Below are 19464 nucleotides of genomic sequence, written 5' to 3'. Positions count from 1 at the left end.
CATACATACATGTTGTTTTTTTGTTTGGTTGGTTTTGGGTTTTTTTTCCCAGTTCTTTTTAAACAGCAGTCAGCATTGAAGATAAAGATGCAGCAGAGATGCAATTTGCTTTCCAAACACCTACCTGATGCACTGGTACTGGCAGATTCATCTTCCTCTTCTTCTGAATCAGAGTAGAACTTTTCAGTTTTCTCTTTTTTCATCTTACCTAGAATTCCAGTCCATTCTTTTGCCTGTAAATAAATTTCAACTTGTTTACTTTTACAAGAACCAATACAAAAATATACACACAATTCAGCAAAGAAAAATGCAATACTAGTATTAAGTCAAGAAAAATTATTAAACTTCTCTTTACACAATTAGGAGAACTAAAAGTTTTGTACGTACCTATAAAAGGTACAATATATCTGTTAGAGTTCAGAAAAATATTTAATAAAGCAGATTAAAAGCATCAGTAACTATAAATAAATTTCTATGCCAAAAGACCTTGAAGTCTGAGAGTTCTATCTCTTCATCCACTTGAGTTTAGCTTAGTGAGTTTACCATATTTACTGAAGCATAAATATGGCTTGTTGCCCTAAATTTAAAGGGAAAACCAGATGAAGACCCATTAGGCAACTGAACTTTTGACAGCCACAGAGGAATTAGATTGCAGTTCCTTTGAAATTCTCCAAATAAAAGTAATTCTCATCAGCAAGAGAACACCAGAACACAGCAATACTTTGGTCAGACTTATTTTCTCTCCATATCCCCTTGTACTACTAAAAAAGCAAAACAAAAACTCTGGCCAGGAAAAAACACAAATAGGCAGACAACTATAACAACAGTGGTAGAGGTCTGCCTCAGTGGTCACTCTGATCTGGAGTAACACTAACTTAAGAAAGAGCTCTAACAGTGATCTGCAATGGTGTACAGCTCTAGAGACATACTGGCTTCCTCTTAAATATCGAAAGCTGATAAAGCTTTATAATGCTCCACCCAGAAACTAGTATTTTTAAAAGCCAATATTCTTTTAGACATAAATGACAATTTAATTGTGCATTGCAGCTTAGCAACTCAGTTTCACTCACATGCTTTGTGAGGGCACATGCAGTGTTACAGGAATCACAAATTAATGACGAGACTCCAAAAAAACCCCAAACAAAAAAGCCAGGGGTAAAGGATTTGCATGTTTATTTTGAGATCTACATGGTTAAAGGGAGATGTTATACATATGTTGCATGAGGGTGTTACTCCATTTGACTGACTTCCTGCAATATTTGGTTTTATGAACAAAGGCACCTCTCACATTCTTTCATGCTAATCCTATGATTTATAAAACCTTGTTTGAGCTGATTGCTCTGAGATTCTTGCCATAAAAGCTTTCAAAAGTTTGTACTCAAATATCTGTCTTTTCCTGAAATGTATGCAAGAACAGAGACAAATAGTATTAAAGCACTAAGGAGAAATGCTTCTTCTACCACATTGTTGTTCATTGCATTCTGCAAGTTATTTTTAAGAATTTTCTCTGCTCATTCTATGCCTAATATCTTATATGCAAATTAATTAATGTGTAATTTAGTGTAGAAGCTGGCTTACAACAAAGCCCATGTGGTCTTCTGGATATACCTGTTACAATGGCATACCTTTGGGAGAAACATCAGCACACAATGTTTTAGTACATTTCTCTTTCTGTTACTGTTCAATAGTTTTCACTGACATTTAGTAGGATGCTAGTACCTGACACATAAATTGCAACTCCGGTACCAGAAAACGACTTTGCCTGTTTACAATCCAGTAACAAAAAGCTATTGGTAGTAAAAGACCAGCCCTGTAACATCGATAGATGACATTTTCCTAACTTTCCAAATTCATTCCAGGTGATCTGAAATTTAAACCCTGTTCTCCTCCCAGCTTCACACTTCAGCACATACGTAGTTTTCCCCCCATGACTTCTGTTTATATCACCTGTTTTTTTCTGTCTAGACTTGGAATTGTCCATGAACAAACCTATGCTCACCTCCTGGTTTGGTAGTCTGGCTATATTCATCATTAACAGCAATTGGCATACTGCAGCACATGAATAGAAGAGGTATGAAATCAAAAGCAAGGTAGAGGAGAAAAAGCCCAATTAATCCACGAGCAAAGCAGAAGTGACCTAGAGTTGATTCACTTCTCTGCAAGCATTGTACAGATCTCCAAAAGTTCCATTTCCAAGCTAAAATAAGCAACACAGATGTTCACATGCATCGGAATTTTTCAGTACAATGAACAGATAGTATTTAAATACTTTTATTTTAGGCTAATATTCTATATTAATGAGTGCCTTCAGCAAAGTTACTTTTAATGATGCTGACATACCGACTCAGCTACATCGACATTTCGGACGGAGGGGTCAGGTGCCACCTCTGGCCAGTCGGACAGCTCCAGGTAGCCAGTAGCTCGGCTGTTCAGTGTGTGAGACAAGGTGCCAAGCTGGAAATGATCCCGATCTATTAAAAAAAAGGAGGGAGGGGAGAAATACATGAACACCATGAGCTCTACCACAAAGAGCAATCTTAATCAGGGCTAAAGGTAATTGCCATTATATTACCTCAAATGTCATGGAATAAATATAAACTAGGAAGCTCTTCATAGGTCAAAAAACTGATTTCAGTCCATAGATTACAATAATCTCCCCCATAATGGTCAATAAAAAAGCTAATCAGTCAGTGTGTTTAGAGGTGTTGCTCTGAAATGTAGCTTCTCTAAAAATTACTTTACTGTGAATATTAAGAATGACAGCACAGTTAAACAATCCATATACATGTCTTGGCACAAACACATCCAGAATTTTAATAGTTTTTCTTCAAAATGGAGCTCCTTTTAGAGCTTCAAAACTGGAACTAAGTATGAAAATTAAAATTTTAGATCATCACAATAACAAAGTATTTTAAATTAAGTTAACCTAATAACCTTTTAATTTGAGAAGACACAGTAGTTCTTACTTGTTAAGACAGAGAAAGCACAGGTAAAATTATGATTTTGGAGAAAATCTAATCTATTGAAATGCAATTTATTTCAGTTTCATAATATATCTGTAATAGTCACATTATAAATCTTCTATTAAAGCAAAAAAAAAAAAAAAAAAAAGGCCTAAACCTATTTTCCTAAATGGAAGAATAGTTTTCCTCAAAAGACACCTTCTATATTTGAATAAAACTTAAAATCCACACAAATAGAAACACGGATCAGTTTGTCAGGATTTATCACCAGAGAAATGCCCCGTGTTTGCAACATGTAAACCCCACTTGCCAAAAAGCAAGTAAGCAGAGCAAGTAGCTGTGCATATTAATCATTTGTGTTTGCTAAGTGACGCAATTTGTGACTATATGTTGCAAAAGAATAGGCTGCTATATTCCTTTACACAATGAACATATCCCAAATTATTTTAGCAGTTGTACCTTTAAAAGGAGACTCAAGCAATGGGGCAGGCTTCTGTGCCAGAAATATTTTTTTGGCATATTTGCTTAAAGCTCCACTCTTCTCATTCGGAACAATAAGCTGCCTAATAAATCTTGTACGATCTCTGATGTCGTAGCTTTGATCATACTTGCCGAGATTTAATACGTACTGGGTAAGCAATTTTGTCTGTGGAAAAACAGGACAAGAACAGAATACAGGTTATTTATGATTATTGATAACTCTGGATAAACATATTTAAAGAGGTAATAAAAATGAATGGTTATGTCAAACAAATGTTGTTCCACAGGGAATATGCATTTCTAAAGCTGCAAATGGAATTCTGCAGCCAAAGCACATGTCCTCTTCTGTACTGGGGAGGTGAATGCTGAGTACTGAGAAGCAGCCATGTGCTAGATTATTAAACTGCTGAAGTGGAAAGAAAGGCATCATTAAAAAAATAATCATATATGGCAAACCCGCTGAAGGGTCTACGTGAGGATAATGAATGTGGAAATACAACTAAAAACATGGCACTCAAAACTTAATCGGAAAAATATGCAGGACATCAAAACATCAGAGGGTATTAGGGGGCTGGCAAACTGCTTCTGCTGAGGTGTGTTTTATGAAGAGATACTGTCCCTGGCATAAGCAGTGTCTGCACTCTGACTGCACTCAGTTACTTTATACTGAATTATGACCCATTAAAGCAGACACATGAATCACTGAACTGGATTACTGCAAATTATTTGCAGTGCATTTAGCTGTTACTTTTTCATAAAAGCAAGCTGCTGATGCCCTCTAAAAACCAGGATAAAAGACTTCTTCCATTTTTTTTCTTGAAGCTTAAAGCCTCCAGTAATATCGGTCATTTATTTATTTATGTAAGAGAGCAACTTATATTATCACAGCTTTTTACAGAATAATAGGACTTCCTAATTTGATGTCTGAGAATATTAACATGCATTAAATAATTCTAATACTCCAGTCAAATTTTTAAAACAAACAAAATAAAAAATAATGAGGGGGGAAAAAAAAAAGAAGGAAAAAGCAGGAAGACTTTCCTAGTATCTCAGAAATAACATAGTGGAACCAGAACAATAGTGCTGAACAGACTTGTATGTATTAGAAAGCAGTATGCCACTTTACTTATATACAAGCAAACAGGAAAGAGCAAAGGTAATATACCATAATAAGGAAGCAAATTTTAGTATTTTACCTCAGATGAATGAACAACAGTTAAAAACGTACTGTTGAGGAGGATTTATTTATTTTAGGATTTATCTTGTTTATTATGCTTTTGTTATAACAATAACAGTTTCAATTATGTAAGCAGAAAAATATGTTAAAGAAAAAAAAAAAATCAGTCAACTTTGTCACTTGCAATTTTCTTCAAAAAGTTCAGTTTAATCATTTCCACTGTGAGGATGCAAGTTAGTTATTTATCTAGAGATGTAAAAATGAATTTTTAGAATACTAACTCCTGCAAGTAAAATATGAGTAAACAAATAACTGCTTTAAATTTAATTACATAAAATGCAGTGCATGCCAGCATTTCATAAAATACCCTATGGTACCAAATATTTGAAGAAATTAGTCATATTACATTAGATTAACAATAAAAGCGTAATTAGAAAAATCTTTCAGTGAAATATTTTTCAATTTTTTCCCTGAATCCCAAGTTTCTGTGGAAATATATTCTTTTACTCAAAGATACTGTCATAGCTCTGGGAAAGGCAAAATTTTCTCATACATATTTCACAGCTTATCGGCAACTATTTCTATATGAAGGTATAAAATTTTAAACAATTGCATCAGACAGAACATATGTAATCTGCACTCATGCAGGACTTAGGACTTAGGACTTAAGTGGAATTGGAAGGGAGGATTCCCAGGTAGCATGAATTAAACTAAATGAGGGATACCTACTGCAGTCTTTGTCATCACTTCTCTTCAGTATAACAAAACAAGACTCCCTCGCTGTCATGGCAGAAAGCTAAGCAGAACGGATCGTAAAACACAGTGGTCTTTGCTTGTGAATTGCTTTACTACAGGAAAAGTTAAGGGCCTTGTGTCATGATGGGCACTTTTTCAGTGAGTGTAGATGGAGTTAGATAAAGAGTTGATACTGAAAGACTGCATTTTCTTTAATGGGATCATTTCTTCCATGATATTTTCCCTTGCCTTCCACTCCTTACTCTCCCCTAAAATATATTTCCATATTGTCCAAAATAGATAAAGAAACAACAAATTTATATAGAAGAATGTTTCATATGTACAAGAAACATCATATATAGTATAAATATTTTTCACAAATGCAGAAAGCAAGAACCATTTATTTTCTTGTCTTACAGCAAAGCAACCAAACAAGTAGAAAAGCTTTTCTACGTGCAGGTAACTAATAGAAACAATTAATTTTAATTAAAAACACAGAATCCCAGAATCAACCAGGCTGGAATGGACTTCCAAGATCACTAAGTCCAAGTGATCACCCAACCCTAACTAATCAACTAAACCATGGCACTAAGTGCCTCATCCAGTCTTAAACACCTCTCCAAGCATGTTGACCCCACCACCTCCCTGGGCAGCCCATTCCAATGGGCAATCACTCTCTGAAGAACTTCTTTCTAAGATCAAGCTTAAAATTCCTCCTGCACAGCTTGAGACTGTGTCCTCTCAACCCCAAACACACAATCCAACCCAACCCCAAACACACAACCCAATCCACCAAAACCAATTAATGAATACACACAAGTTTTTCCAACCAAAGACTATCTTGTAAGAAGCTGAAAATTGTATGAGCAAGTATGTTAATTTGGTGAAAAATGACAGAATCTGCACACCATGACCGCTTCGTAAAACAGTAAGACAAAGTATTCGGATATGCGATGTAACACCTTATCATATGTAAACATCATCTTATAGACATGTTCATTACAGAGGCATATAATTATTTTATTCCCAACATGGTTATCATCTATTACTAATTTTTGAACATTTTGGTTTGGCTGTTATAAAAACTGTATCTTACATCACCCTTCAACAACATTACCAGAATTTCCTAGTGGCAATAGTTCTAATCAAGAATTTAATGCCTACCCTATAGTTGCACCAATTAACATTTTGGTAGTGTTTCACCAAGTATCAACAGATGAGGCTCTACTGTGGAAGAGAAACAGCTATCTGTCCACTCTTTGGTATCATTAGCTTGCAATATCTTTATTCTTTAGATACATTAGATAAAGCTATTGTGCTAAACCACATTTGACACAGCTATGAACACACTACGACTTTTTCTGGCAGGACCTCTACTGCATTATACAATAGAAATCCATCATAATTTCTTTATTCTTCCTGCTATATGCACGAAACAGCTAAGACAATTAGATGACATTTTCTGCATAACTATCTTTATCTTTATGAGGAAGCAAGTTTACCAATCAGAGGATCCTCTATTCTTATTACATATTTATGCAGACAGGACTGAACGTGGAAGTCTTCCTTAAATTATAAGCAGCCTTTGAAAATTCATGCAGTGATCACAGGATTTAAAGGATAATGGAAATTCTTGTAAGAAATCCTGAACCTTAAAAAGCATTCTGCTGCATTAATTGTTTGAACAGATGCCTAAGGGAATTATCAACCAATAAAATAGATTTGCAAAAACAGGGTGAAAACCTAGTCTTATTTCTTCTCAAATTTTGTGCTTTTCTCCAAATATACATTAACAAATGAGTTTTACCCGCTTTTCCCTCACCCTGGGAAAGAGTTCATCTGTTTGGGTTGTTTTGAGTCTCTGGGTTATCCTGCCACTGCATTTCAATAAAGTAATGTTTTATCTTTGATATTTTTACAACTCAGCTGATTTTGCATGAAACTGATAAAGGATTCATAAAAGTATTACATAGTGGGAATATGAAGGGAAAAAAAGCATGAGTATCACAGAATACATCTGTTTGGAAGACACCTCAAAGATCATCCAGTCCAACCCTCAACTCAGGATGAGGAAAGAAGCACAGACTGACAACTAAGCAATCAAGTATACAAGATTTTCCTTCAAGTTTGAAAAATTAGACTGAAAAATGTCTGGAATGTAAGTCATTCCAGAAAGAAATGTTTTAATATCGAATGAGCAAAAAGAGTTACTCTGGGAAATAAAGATTTGGAAATATGAAGTGTTGACACCTCATAAAGGCAAAACCATCATAACGTAGGTCAGAAGGACCTTAAAACCTTATATATATTAAAATTTTATATATGAATAGATTGAACACTTGAGAACACAACTTATTTTTTCACAACCTAAAAGAGGAAATTAATCATTTAGTAAGCATCTCAAAAGACAGTGCCTTCTGCTTTAGCATCATTCCTGTATTTGAATAAAGGGTTATGCCACACTTACGATGATAGTTTAAAACATAGTAAGAAATGAAACTGGAAAAACAAGCATCACAGAAATCACCATTTCCCTGTAGGCAATGATTGTATGACTGTATTGCCCTGTAGGCAAATACGGTATGGAAAGATTAGTGTAAAATGTCAAGAATCATAGGGAAAATTAGTAAATTATGCAATGGGCCAAAAGTATATGGTTAAAATAACCAAACCTATCTTTCCTGAGTTTTGTTAAGATGAGCATTGACAGAAAGAAGTCATGTTTTGTTACTGCCCCATTTTAGACTGTATAAGCAAACAACTAATGTTCATTCTTATATGAATGCATGGCAAGACAGTTCATCTCCCACATGCCTTACAGAATAGTCTCTGGCAAATCAAGTCTGCAGCTGGATATAGCTATCAGGGAACAAGAAGACACCACAGTTAGAGGTGCAAGATTCTATGTTGTCTAAGCTGTTGGAAAACAAAAGAGATAGGCAGCCCAGTAAAGAGTATACATCTCACAAAATACGTTTCCTCTACATCTGAAAAAAAATTATTTGATTTTACAACCTTTTACAGTAATAATTGGAACTACAGTGAAAAGCTGAAAGTAGTTACTCTATATTGAACACAGATGGAAAGACCTAACGAAGCCTTTTGTTGGCATCTCCTTTTAGATACCCTGAAAAAAACAAACAAACAAACAAACAGCTTCTTGTTTAAATGGACAGTATTCCCTTGAAAATTTTTGTCTTAGATCCAGCCAATGACATCTGAAAAAATCTCCTACACAACTGTGTAGAGATGAGGTCAGGAATGTCAAAGCATGCTAGAGCTGAACCTGGCATGGGACACAAAGAATAACAAAAAGGGCTTCTACAGGTACATTAACCATCAAAGAAAGGGTAAAGAAAGCATTCCCCCTCTGAGGAGTGAGAATGGAGAGTTGGTACCAAGAGATGAGAAGGCTGAAGTACTCAGTAACTTTTTTGTATGAGTCTTCACCGACAATCTTACTCTGTTTCCCTCTCAAGCTGATGGACCACTAGGTACAGACAAGCAGGGTAAAGTTCCCTCCCCACTGTAAGAGAAGATCAAGTTTAGGACCACCTGAGGAATCTCAGCACACATAAACCTGTGTGAACGTGATGAGATACATCTCAAAGTTCTGAAGAAATTGGCTGATGTAGTTGCAAGGCCATTCTCCGTAATATTTGAAAAGTCCTGGCAGTCAGAGGAAGTCACTAGAGACTGGAAGAAAAACATTGCCCCTGTTTTTCAGAAGGATAGAAAAGAGGACCCTGGAAATTACCAACCTGTCAGCCTCACTTCTGTGCCTGGGAAGATCATGGAACAGATCCTCCTGGAAGCTATACTGGAACACATAGAGGACAGGGAGGTGATTCGAGATAGTCAGCATGCCTTCACCAAGGGCAAGTCCTGCCTGACCAACCTTTCTATGGTAGTGTAACTACATCCATGGACAAGGGAAGACCAACAGGTGTCATCTATCTAGACTTTTGTAAAGACTTTGACACAGTCCACCACAACGTCCTTCTCTCTAAACTGGAGAGATATGGATTCAGGGGTGGACTGTTCAGTGGATAAGGAATTAGTTGGATGTTCACATACAAAGGGTAGTGGTCAATGGCTTGATGTCTAGATGGAGACAGGTGACAAATGCTGTCTCTCATGGGTCTGTACTGGGACAGTGCTGTTCAGTGTCTGCATCAATGATACAGACAGTGAGATTGAGTGCACTCTCAGCAAGTTTGCAGATGATGCCAATCTAAGGTGGTACAATTCATAAGACTGAGGAACAGGATGCCATCCAGAGATACCTGGACAGGCTGGAGAGGTGGCTGAGGAGGATCTCATGAGGTTCAATAAGACAAAGTGCAAGGGGCTGCACCAAAAGAAGAATGGCCAGCAAGTTGAGAGAGGTGATTCTTCTGCTCTAGTGAGACCTTAACTCGACTACTGTGTCCAGCTATGGGACCCTCCAACACAAGAGGGACATGGACCTGCTGGAGCAGGTCCAGAGGATGGCCACAAAGATGGTGAGAGGGCTGGATCACCTCTCCTATGAAGACAAGCTGAAAGAACTGGGGTGTTCAGCCTGGAGAAAAGGCAGCTCCAGTGAGCCTTTGTAACTACATTTCAGTATCTGAAGGGGACCTACAGGAAGGCTGGAAAGGACTGTTTAGAAGAGCTTCCAGCAATAGGATGGTTTGAAACTGCAGCAGGATAGAGTTAGGCTGGACATAAGGAGAGTGGTGTAATAGTGAAACAGGTTGCCCAGGGATGTGGTTGAGGCCCTGTCCCTAGAGATATTCAAGATCAGACTTGATGTGGCTCTGAGCAGCCTGATTTAGTGGAGGGGTACCTGCTTGTTGCCAGGGGATTGGACAAGATGAGCTTTGATGGTCTCTTTCAACCTGATGTACTCTGTGAATCTGTGAATTTAGAAATCTTTCCTACTTCTGCAGATAAAAAAGTCCACTATTTATCTGAGAAAGAAATAGGCAAAAAAGAGTAATGTCATCACTAGATTCATATTTACAATCTGGCACACACTTTAAAACTCCCAGTTAAATTTACTCTGTCAGATTTCTTAAAAACCGATGGTCAGCTTTTCTTCTTTTGATAACATTGACTAGTTTTGGTTACTTATACAAAAGAAATCACCATTGATCTATACAGACTGTAAAAAAAGCTACTGTGACTCTAAATACATATACTTAAGAGAGTTTACCTGCTTTGAGTTTGTTAAATAGAGTTTTGCACTCAAATTTAAGATTTGCAGCTTTACAAGGTCATCTTCATTAGTGAAGCTCTTGGCTGTCTTTCTCAAAACATCAGGTGCGATCTTCGGAACTCGTTCACAGTATTCACCGATGAGCCACAGAATGCTGGCTCTCGCTACTGGAACCTGCAAAAGCATTGAGCCCACTAAGTTAACACAGTCACAAAGGCTACTTGCACATTTCTACTTGTGTTCAGTAATGCATTAAACAAAATTCTATCTAAAGACAATCCCTATGCAAGAAATATTTAACACTGTGGTTCACAGAATATTTATACAAATGTAAGAAACAGACCTTGCACCCCAAAATGTACATGATGGCTTCGTAAGACAGAGCAGGAATGGAACAGAGGTGACATGTTTATGCTCACAGTAAAGCTGGTGGCAGTTGAGAAGAGAATCCACACCTTCCAGGTGTGGTTGGAAATTCTTGCCACCAGGTCCTGCTAAACAGCATGTTGAAACAAAACAGTGATTTTTTTGTGACTGTTTCTGCATGAATGGTTTCCAACAATACAGTTTCATCAAATACTGCCTACCTAAATGCACAAGAATTTCTTTGAGATTATTATTGTCTTTGCTTCACTTTCATTTAAAATGTTACGACAGATCCGTATTTTTGCAAGTGTCCAAGGCCAGCTGAACACAGAAGAGACGAGAGTTCAAGACCAGGGTTCTTAATTTCTGAATGGGATCTAATCCCTTAACTGAAAATATTCTGACCAGAAACTTCACACAAGTTTTACTGTTTTGGAGTTTCTTAACTATTTCATTGAAAAAAATGGCAGTAGCAGTTTTTAGATGAACTCCCAGCACATGGTGCCAACTTTAAAAGTGCAGTACTGTCACAGATGAAGAGGAAGTAACACAGAAAGCACAGAAGGAAACAGAATTTCATGCTCTACACAGAGTTTAACTAGAAGCAGTTAGGAGCTAAACAAAGTAATACACTCCCACTCTTCTCAAAGGTGAGTTAGCCTGTATTACCTGGTGGTCAAATTAAAAATTAAATCTATGTTACACAGCTCCCTGAAAACACTGTTCTCCTTCCTTGAGAGTAAGGAAGGAAGCATATGATGAGAAAATTCTTCTAGGCAGAAGCATGTCTTGCATAATGTCTACAGACTGTGGTGCTGTCATTTCTGTACAGACTGCTGTTCAACAGAAGTTGAAGAATCAGTGGAAAAACATGTTCTATCCCACCAAATGACTGACTGTAGTGTGGAAAAAAGGAAAGCTTCCAACTGTACCTGCAATTTCAGCTAATTTTGCTGCTTTTTCTAAAAAAGTAAAAAAAACCCACATTAGTACTAATATTTACTGTTACTCCCTGCATATACAGTGATCTTTTTTTTAATAGGCTCACACCTAAGCCAGTGTGAGTTCTGCCTTAGGTAAGATTCATAGGAGAAACAAGCATTAAACATTCAGCATTTTGGTTCTCAAAGCACTAATTCTTAGTATCTTTTATGTATGTTTTAACTTTTCAGCATATGTCAGCTATTCATATATTAATATCTATTTCTCAGAATTGTGATGGGAATCAACTCATAAGTACCCTACTCTGTATACACATAGAAATGGAAAGTACTGCTTTCCAGTTCCGTTCATGAAAGGCAACAAAGAAACTACCAAAAGTTCAGGATAGCAAATCCCAAAATACCGTCCACAGTCTCTAACACATGGCCCACAAGCAACACTACTGAAATCAGTTCAGGAGAAATGATTTCAGGAGAAATTTTAATGAACAAACACGATGTACTGCACAAGAAGTTTGGAACAGCTTTGAATAAAAGCTTGATTGCCTCTGTACTTTCACATTGTTGCAAATACACATGCTAACAAAAACAGAAACAGACATGTCGTGGGGAAAACAGAGGACAAAGCAATGAAATCATGGAAAGACAAAATACTGGAGTACAACAAAAAATCCCCTTGTGAGATGTTAATTCTAACTACAGGAAAAAATGCTTATTGTAGAAGTAGCAATGTATTGAGAGCATTGAAATGGTCTTGAAGCTTACAGTGTGGGAGAGGGGAACAAGCTACCAGACAGCTCCTAAATATAAAAAGAACTTTAAATCCAGTCAGAATATGTTCATCTGTGAAACAGTAAGACAGATGCCATTACTTGTACACTGATTTCAGAAGGGAAAGAGGTTATTTCTAATGTTCCAAAGGTTACACTGCATTAAGACCTCACTCCCAATCTATTATTTTAAATTGGGCTAAAGAATAGTAATTGAGTGGTACATTAAATTTTCCACTATTGGAGTAGTTCAAGTTGCCTGCTGTACAGATAGATACCTCCAAATAAGAATATATAGGCAACTTCAGACTTTAGCTATGCTAGATTTATTTTTCTAAGAGCTTTCATTATAGACTTGTTAAAATATTAGAATTCTACAAGAGACCACCAAGTACTAGAGTTTGGGCAACAGCCTCTCAGAAACATTAATCTTCCTATTATTGTCTTTTCATAAAGCAAAAGTACCTGAGAGAGCACACCAATTTCAATAACATAATTATGAAAGACAAACATTGGTATTGCACTCTTCATTGTTAAACCCAGAACTACATTTTAAAACAACAAAATATATTTATGCATTTAAATGGTGTGCATTTAAGCACAGTGCTTCACTCTTTTCATTTCTTTTTCTGTTTGTAAAATGTAATTATTAGATTAATAAACTATTTTATAATGTAAAATACATAGACTAAACAAAGCCTAATTTGAAAAAAGTGACAGAAGGAAGACAGAAAATTTCTTACAAGACTGCCTTTTAACCACATGGTTAGCTTGCTAGGTAAGTACTGTAGATATTAAACACAATTTTGTTCAACAGGAATCAATATCAGTTAGAGACTTTTTCAAACAAATCCTGACTGGAAGTCAGTTTAATGAACAGTGTGTCCAACGGACGAACCTAATGTTTCTGTGTCACTGGATTCATTTGGGATCAAAATAGCACAGCATTTTCAGATTTCTTTTTCCCTATTTACGTCTTCCAGTCCTCAACCATGTATATGAAGTGCATGATCCTGCAGCCCTTGTTTCCAGTGCATTCAAAACAGCATACAAAAAATGAAGCCACTTGTAAACCTGCACTGTCTTTTCTAGTAGAGCTTAAGTAGGGACCTTGAACTGACAAAAATGCAGGAAATAATATTTTCATTATTCAGCCCTACTCTGCATTATCCTCAAAGGCAAACAGGACTGTAAATTACTTTGCCTGATGTTATATTCCATATGCCCTGAGCAAGTGGTTAAATGCACTTTTTAAGCCTTAGTACTAGAAGGCAGTTTCCCACCACCATTTTAATCCACTTCCTGACTGGAGGAGAAACAATAAACTACTAAATAACAAAACAAACCATCCAGACCCTCTCCTCTTAAAGTAAGACTTGGATTACTTTGAACAGTTAAGACAGACATTACAAGGATTTTACAGTTCATTCTAAGCACCAGAATTTAAAAACTATAGTTCACCTCTAACCTTATTGCACAACATACTAGGCTAAAGCACAACTTTAAATTGCCAATTCTGATTACTAACATTTGTCACAAAACAAAGAGACATTCAAATTGCAAATGAGTTCCAATTCTCTGCATCCAGTAGAATATTAAGCTCTTTAAAGTTACATACATCTATCTTATTTTCCCGTTAAATTTACAATACTTATCCTGTCTTTATCCCATCAAGAAGTGTTTCTCCTCTCCTCTACATGAGAAAACACTTCAGATTTCTCATATTTTCACTCTTGTTTTAGAAAGAACTAGAAAGAAGACAGTAATGAAAACCCAGGACGTCAGAATTTACCGGCTATAAAAAAAGGCAAAACCCCTGCCTTTTATGAACTATTACGAAGGAAAGCCTGGAGAGAAATTGCAGCAGAACTACAAGATTCCCATCACCAAAAGCAATAACTACAGAAAACTGATCATAAATTAGTTTTCTAGAAAGAAGAAGGAAGAAACTAATTTCAAGACTACTGCATCTTGTATATAAAAGTGCTGGACACCATTGAGACATTCTCACTCAGAGCTAATTCCTGCTAGATTGATTACACTCATTCATTGCTAAAATGAATTAAGAAAAAAATAAAAAAGGATCTACTTCAGATATAAAGAAAAATGTCCTGTGTTATTCCAGTTTAATTAATGCAACATAACCAATCCATTTTAAAACTTAAGTCGGATTAAATCTGTAAGTTATTTTCAGTTGGATTCTGGATCATAGGTGTTCTGAAGGAAAGGCCTTCTAAAAGAGTGTATCAGTTGACTCTAATGACACATATTTGACAAGACAATATTCTAAAAGCTTTTGAAAAAGCCCCTCAAAAACATCTTCAAAAATGTCAGCCTCTATGGGGTGGAAAGGCACTCTGGTGAATAAAAAGGAATAAGATAATAGAAAGACAAAAACTCTGTTACAACGGAAGGCAATCATCAGATGTCCCACAGGGGAAAACGTGTTCAACAGATTTGCAAGTAACCTAGAAAAGGCTATTTAGTGAGGAGACAGTCTGCTTACAACTTACCATTTTCTGATATTCTATAAAGCCTCATTATTAAAGAACAAGTATATCAAATTAGTTCAAGTACTGCACATGGGGTTTTTTTCCCCTCATTCAATTTAAAAAAAGTATTCTCTTTTCCAAAATCTTCCTTGGATTTAAAACTTCAAATATTTACTCAGAAGTATTAATTAACAGAGGATTTAGAAAATAACTATTTTGTTCTATAAACTCACTTGGCGAAAACCCAAAAGAGGTGTCTATTAAGATTATACACAATTTATGAGATTATACTTACCAAAATATTAGACAAGTTTTCTGAAAACACAGGTGACTACTATAGTTAATACTTATTTGATATGTAATTAGCAGCAGTTATCTGATAGCCTCCTTTGATTCTGGATATAATTAATCCATTGGAACTATACTTTCTTTAAATCAGTTATGTAGTTTGATCACTTCCTCTTAGTGGCCAAAGATTTATCTCTTCAGTAAACAAAACCTAAGATTGTATTTCCTTTTTCTTTTAATATTCCTAATTTTGTGAAATTCAAATAGCTCCATCATCAATAAATGTGCAATTACATGAAACAGAACAGTTCTGTTTATAGCTTCTAGAGAAAAATACTTCCTGGCACATCACCATTGGCATAGAGTGCAACAGATAGCTAATCGTCTTCAGCCCTTTGTTATAATTTAGGATAGCCTACTAAATGCTTTATCAATAAATGGGACTGTGAGGAAAATTTGGCAAGTAAATATTGACATACTTAAACGTCAATTTAATCCAAGGATCAATAATAGGCAATAATGCAAATTTTACTGTTCAATGCCACAGAATCTTAATTATCCAAAAGACAAAAATGTGACTTCAAGAAACACTGCACCATACTCACAGCATCATGTCTGCAACCATGGAAAGGTCAGGTAATTTGGGGACAGAGAAAAAGATTTGGAAGAGAACTTTTAAAACTTTACCCCAGATCAGTAAGACAATGGGCTCAAGTTAAGCACTGCTTTGCCTTTTTTTTTTTTTTTTCCCATTTCAAGATATGTACTTCTCATTCTAAACCTGCTATTCATCGTGGCCCAACAGTACTAGTAATAATCAACGTTTCCAGAGATCTTTTTCAAAATAGAGTTTCAGATCTCAGGCACAAATCAATGCCATCTAAGAGCTTCTACTTCCTTTTCCTTAAGATCATGACAAAATTTATGCCAAAAATTAAAAGTTATTTTGTATTTCTCTAATATATGTATTTCTGCCAAAGGAGATGGTGTGATTCTTACCAATCAACAATTAAGATAAGATACTGTGCACAAATACTCACAGTAACGTTATCCAGGAGTTTGGCCATATGCTTAATAATTTCACCATGGTATGCTGGCTGGGTTTGCAGCAGTTTCTTAATGACCACAACACTTTCAGCAACTATAATTTCTGTTCAAAACAAAACAAGTTATTAATTTTAAAAGCACTTATACAAAAGACATAAATAATTGATGGTAAAAGATGTTATGAGCTTTCAAAATATGCTTTGCAGAACTGAATTCTATTTGCTTATAATGAAGATGTAAACTGCTAAGTAATACAAGTTCAACTTCAAGTTGTAAGTAGGAAAATGAACAGAGAAATGTTCACAATATTATTCTATCACGTAATATTTTGAAATTGCCTTTTAGCAAAGCTGCACTTTGTATTTTTTCTTTTAAAACTGAGGAATAGCATGAAAGAAACATCTGTTTTTCAATGAAATTATGCATATTCATAAGTAATTTGCTGTCTGCATTAAAATAACAGCTTGTTCATACACAGGAGAAATATATAAATATTTCCTCTGCACTTTGTACATTGAAATGAAGCTTCTAAACAGCAAACCAATGTAACATTTACGCCAAAAGTCATGCACTGGAATGCTTAACTACTTTAACAAGTAACATTCACAGCTGGATCAACTTGTATGAAATGTATGATTTTTGGAGTTGAAGAAATCACACTATTGCAAAGGTGAGTTTCTATACAAGGAAAAACTCTTTCCGTAATGAAAGATGACGGAAAGTCAAACATAGCCAAAGCTGAAACCAAAATAAAGACTCCTGTAAGAGTTCAGCATTAACTCTAATTTACATTTATACTACAAAAAGGAACTATTTCTTCTAAACTATTGAACTTTAAAACACAGAATAAGCCCAACTACCAATTGCTAAGCATCAAGCAGGTATTCCTACATTTCAAGAGTTAATCAGACACACAGACCATTTGTTTAGCAATCAAGCAAGCCAAAGTTTCAAAATAATAGTATGCTGAAGAGATCTAACTTTTCTACACTAATTTCTTGAAGCAATGTTAACTTGTTGTCTTCAAATATCTCAAGGTATTGTCCAGTCCTACAGATAAATTTAATTTAGTTTACAGCCAGATAGTAAAATAAGGCAACCATTCTCCAAATTTTATATTATAATATGAAGTATTTAGAGTGGAGGATACTGTAATGACAACCTTTGTCATTGCTTGTTTTGTGATACTACTTATCAAGGAGAATTGTTAAGCAAGATAAAACTGAATCAAAAACCCGAGTGGACATGAAGGCATCATTAAAAACACTTGTTGGCAATGTAGAACTGATCATGATAAAATGAAGCACATTCGATTAAGTGTTCCTATAGGAATTACTTTAATGCAATCTGTGGGAGCATATTTAAAGAACTGAACCGGAACTATAAGCAAGTAAACTAAAATAGTTCCTGTTACATGAATAGAGATACCAAACTGGGAAGCACAAACAAAACTCTGTATTAGAACACAGACTAACACAGTCCAGAAAATAAAAGAGGCTATTTTGAGTCTTGTGAAGAATCCAAAGTATAAACGCGAAATCAAAGACATGCATTCAAAGACAAAAAAAAGTAAAAACAAAACAAAAAAAACATGAAAAAAAGCCCCACCAACAAACAGACACAAAAAGGACATAACAAGCACAAAAAGGAGATAAAACTGGCATTCTAAAGAGAGGTAGTGCAATTTTAAAGTGTAACCCTGCTAAAGAAATGTGTATACACAGTATCGATAAATAAACACAAGAATTACAATATAGATTGTAAATTATATATAAAGGGTCATAAAAAGTAAATGAATGCACAGAAAATCTCATCAGAAATGCCTTTACCAATAAAGGACTCTATAAAAGATATCAGCAACTTTAATTTTCACAAGTCACAATAAAAATCTTAGTAGTAATGTTCACTGTTAGTTTTCTTCAAACAATATGGAAATGATTACTCTGCGTAGGATCGTTTCTGAAGACCTTGGAGCATGACAACTTTAAAAAAACCTAAAATATATTCATTCATGCAATGTTCTACTTTCCACATAATGATGTAACTAAAATATTAACAATGCAGTGGACACTAACTTGTGAGGAATGAGTAACAGACTTTTTCAAAATTAAGAATTTGGCCATGTAACCAACTCAGAAAAAGACCTAGCAAAGAGTGTTTTACTGAAGAACATTCAAATGCTGCATTCTGAAATATTACATTTGATATCACTGATGTTGAGTTAAATTTTCTTCCATTTGCATTACCCAATAATTTCAGAAACTAACACACACACAACTGAAGAGTAGTTCATCCACAGTTTCTAATTCATGTTATCACCATTTCTGAAAGCAAACCTGCATCAACTGTTTTAGAAGGAATACACCACTTGCAAGGCTGTGCAAATGACTAAGTGCTCCCTCAGCACATTTGCAGGTGACATTAAGCTGAGTGGTGTGGTTGACTAAAGTTAAAACAGCCTGTGGTCAGTTGTAATTATCAAGGCAATTCCTTAAAGAAAATGCATTAGTCAAATGTGAAGAGACAAAATAACTTTTCTTTTTGTACTTCCTTCGATAGATGAAGAAGGAAAAATAATTCTCAGTCCTCAACATGGCTTCCAGAAACAAGGCTCTGCTCTTGAAATTTTCTCTGCCTATTTCATAGAATCATAAAATTGTTCTGGATGGAAAAGACCTTTTAAGATCATCAACCCCAACTACTGACCTAACACAACCAAGCTCAGGATTGACAGGGCTCTGGGCAACCTGATCTAACGGAAAATGATCCTGCTGACTGTAGGGGGAGGGGCTTGAACTAGATGACCTTTGCAGGTGGCTTCTAACCTAAACCATTCTATGATTAAACCACATCCCAAAGTGCCATGTCCCAACATTTCTTGAACGTCTCCATGGATGGTGACTCCACCACTTCCCCAGGCAGCCTGTTCCAATGCCTGACCACTCTTTTTGTAAAGAAAATTTTCCTAATATCTAATCTAACTCTCCCTGGGACAATTTCAG

The 19464-nt window shown here is 35.7% G+C and overlaps 1 protein-coding gene across 1 annotated transcript in view; it reads right to left on the bottom strand.

Moving 5' to 3' along the window:
• AP3B1 (adaptor related protein complex 3 subunit beta 1) overlaps positions 1-19464 on the bottom strand; it is a 141095-nt gene that overhangs the window by 65419 nt on the left and 56212 nt on the right. Inside the window, exons 13-17 of the mRNA XM_054398147.1 lie at positions 16456-16565; positions 10556-10732; positions 3423-3609; positions 2341-2471; positions 125-233 (exon numbers count right to left, since the gene is read on the bottom strand). Of these exons, the coding sequence (XP_054254122.1) occupies positions 125-233; positions 2341-2471; positions 3423-3609; positions 10556-10732; positions 16456-16565 (714 nt within the window). The remainder of the gene's footprint in view (positions 1-124; positions 234-2340; positions 2472-3422; positions 3610-10555; positions 10733-16455; positions 16566-19464) is intronic.

The sequence above is a fragment of the Indicator indicator genome, chromosome Z, assembly GCF_027791375.1.
Source record: "Indicator indicator isolate 239-I01 chromosome Z, UM_Iind_1.1, whole genome shotgun sequence".
Classification (NCBI taxonomy): Eukaryota; Metazoa; Chordata; class Aves; order Piciformes; family Indicatoridae; genus Indicator; species Indicator indicator.
This window is presented reverse-complemented; position numbering and strand designations above follow the sequence as displayed.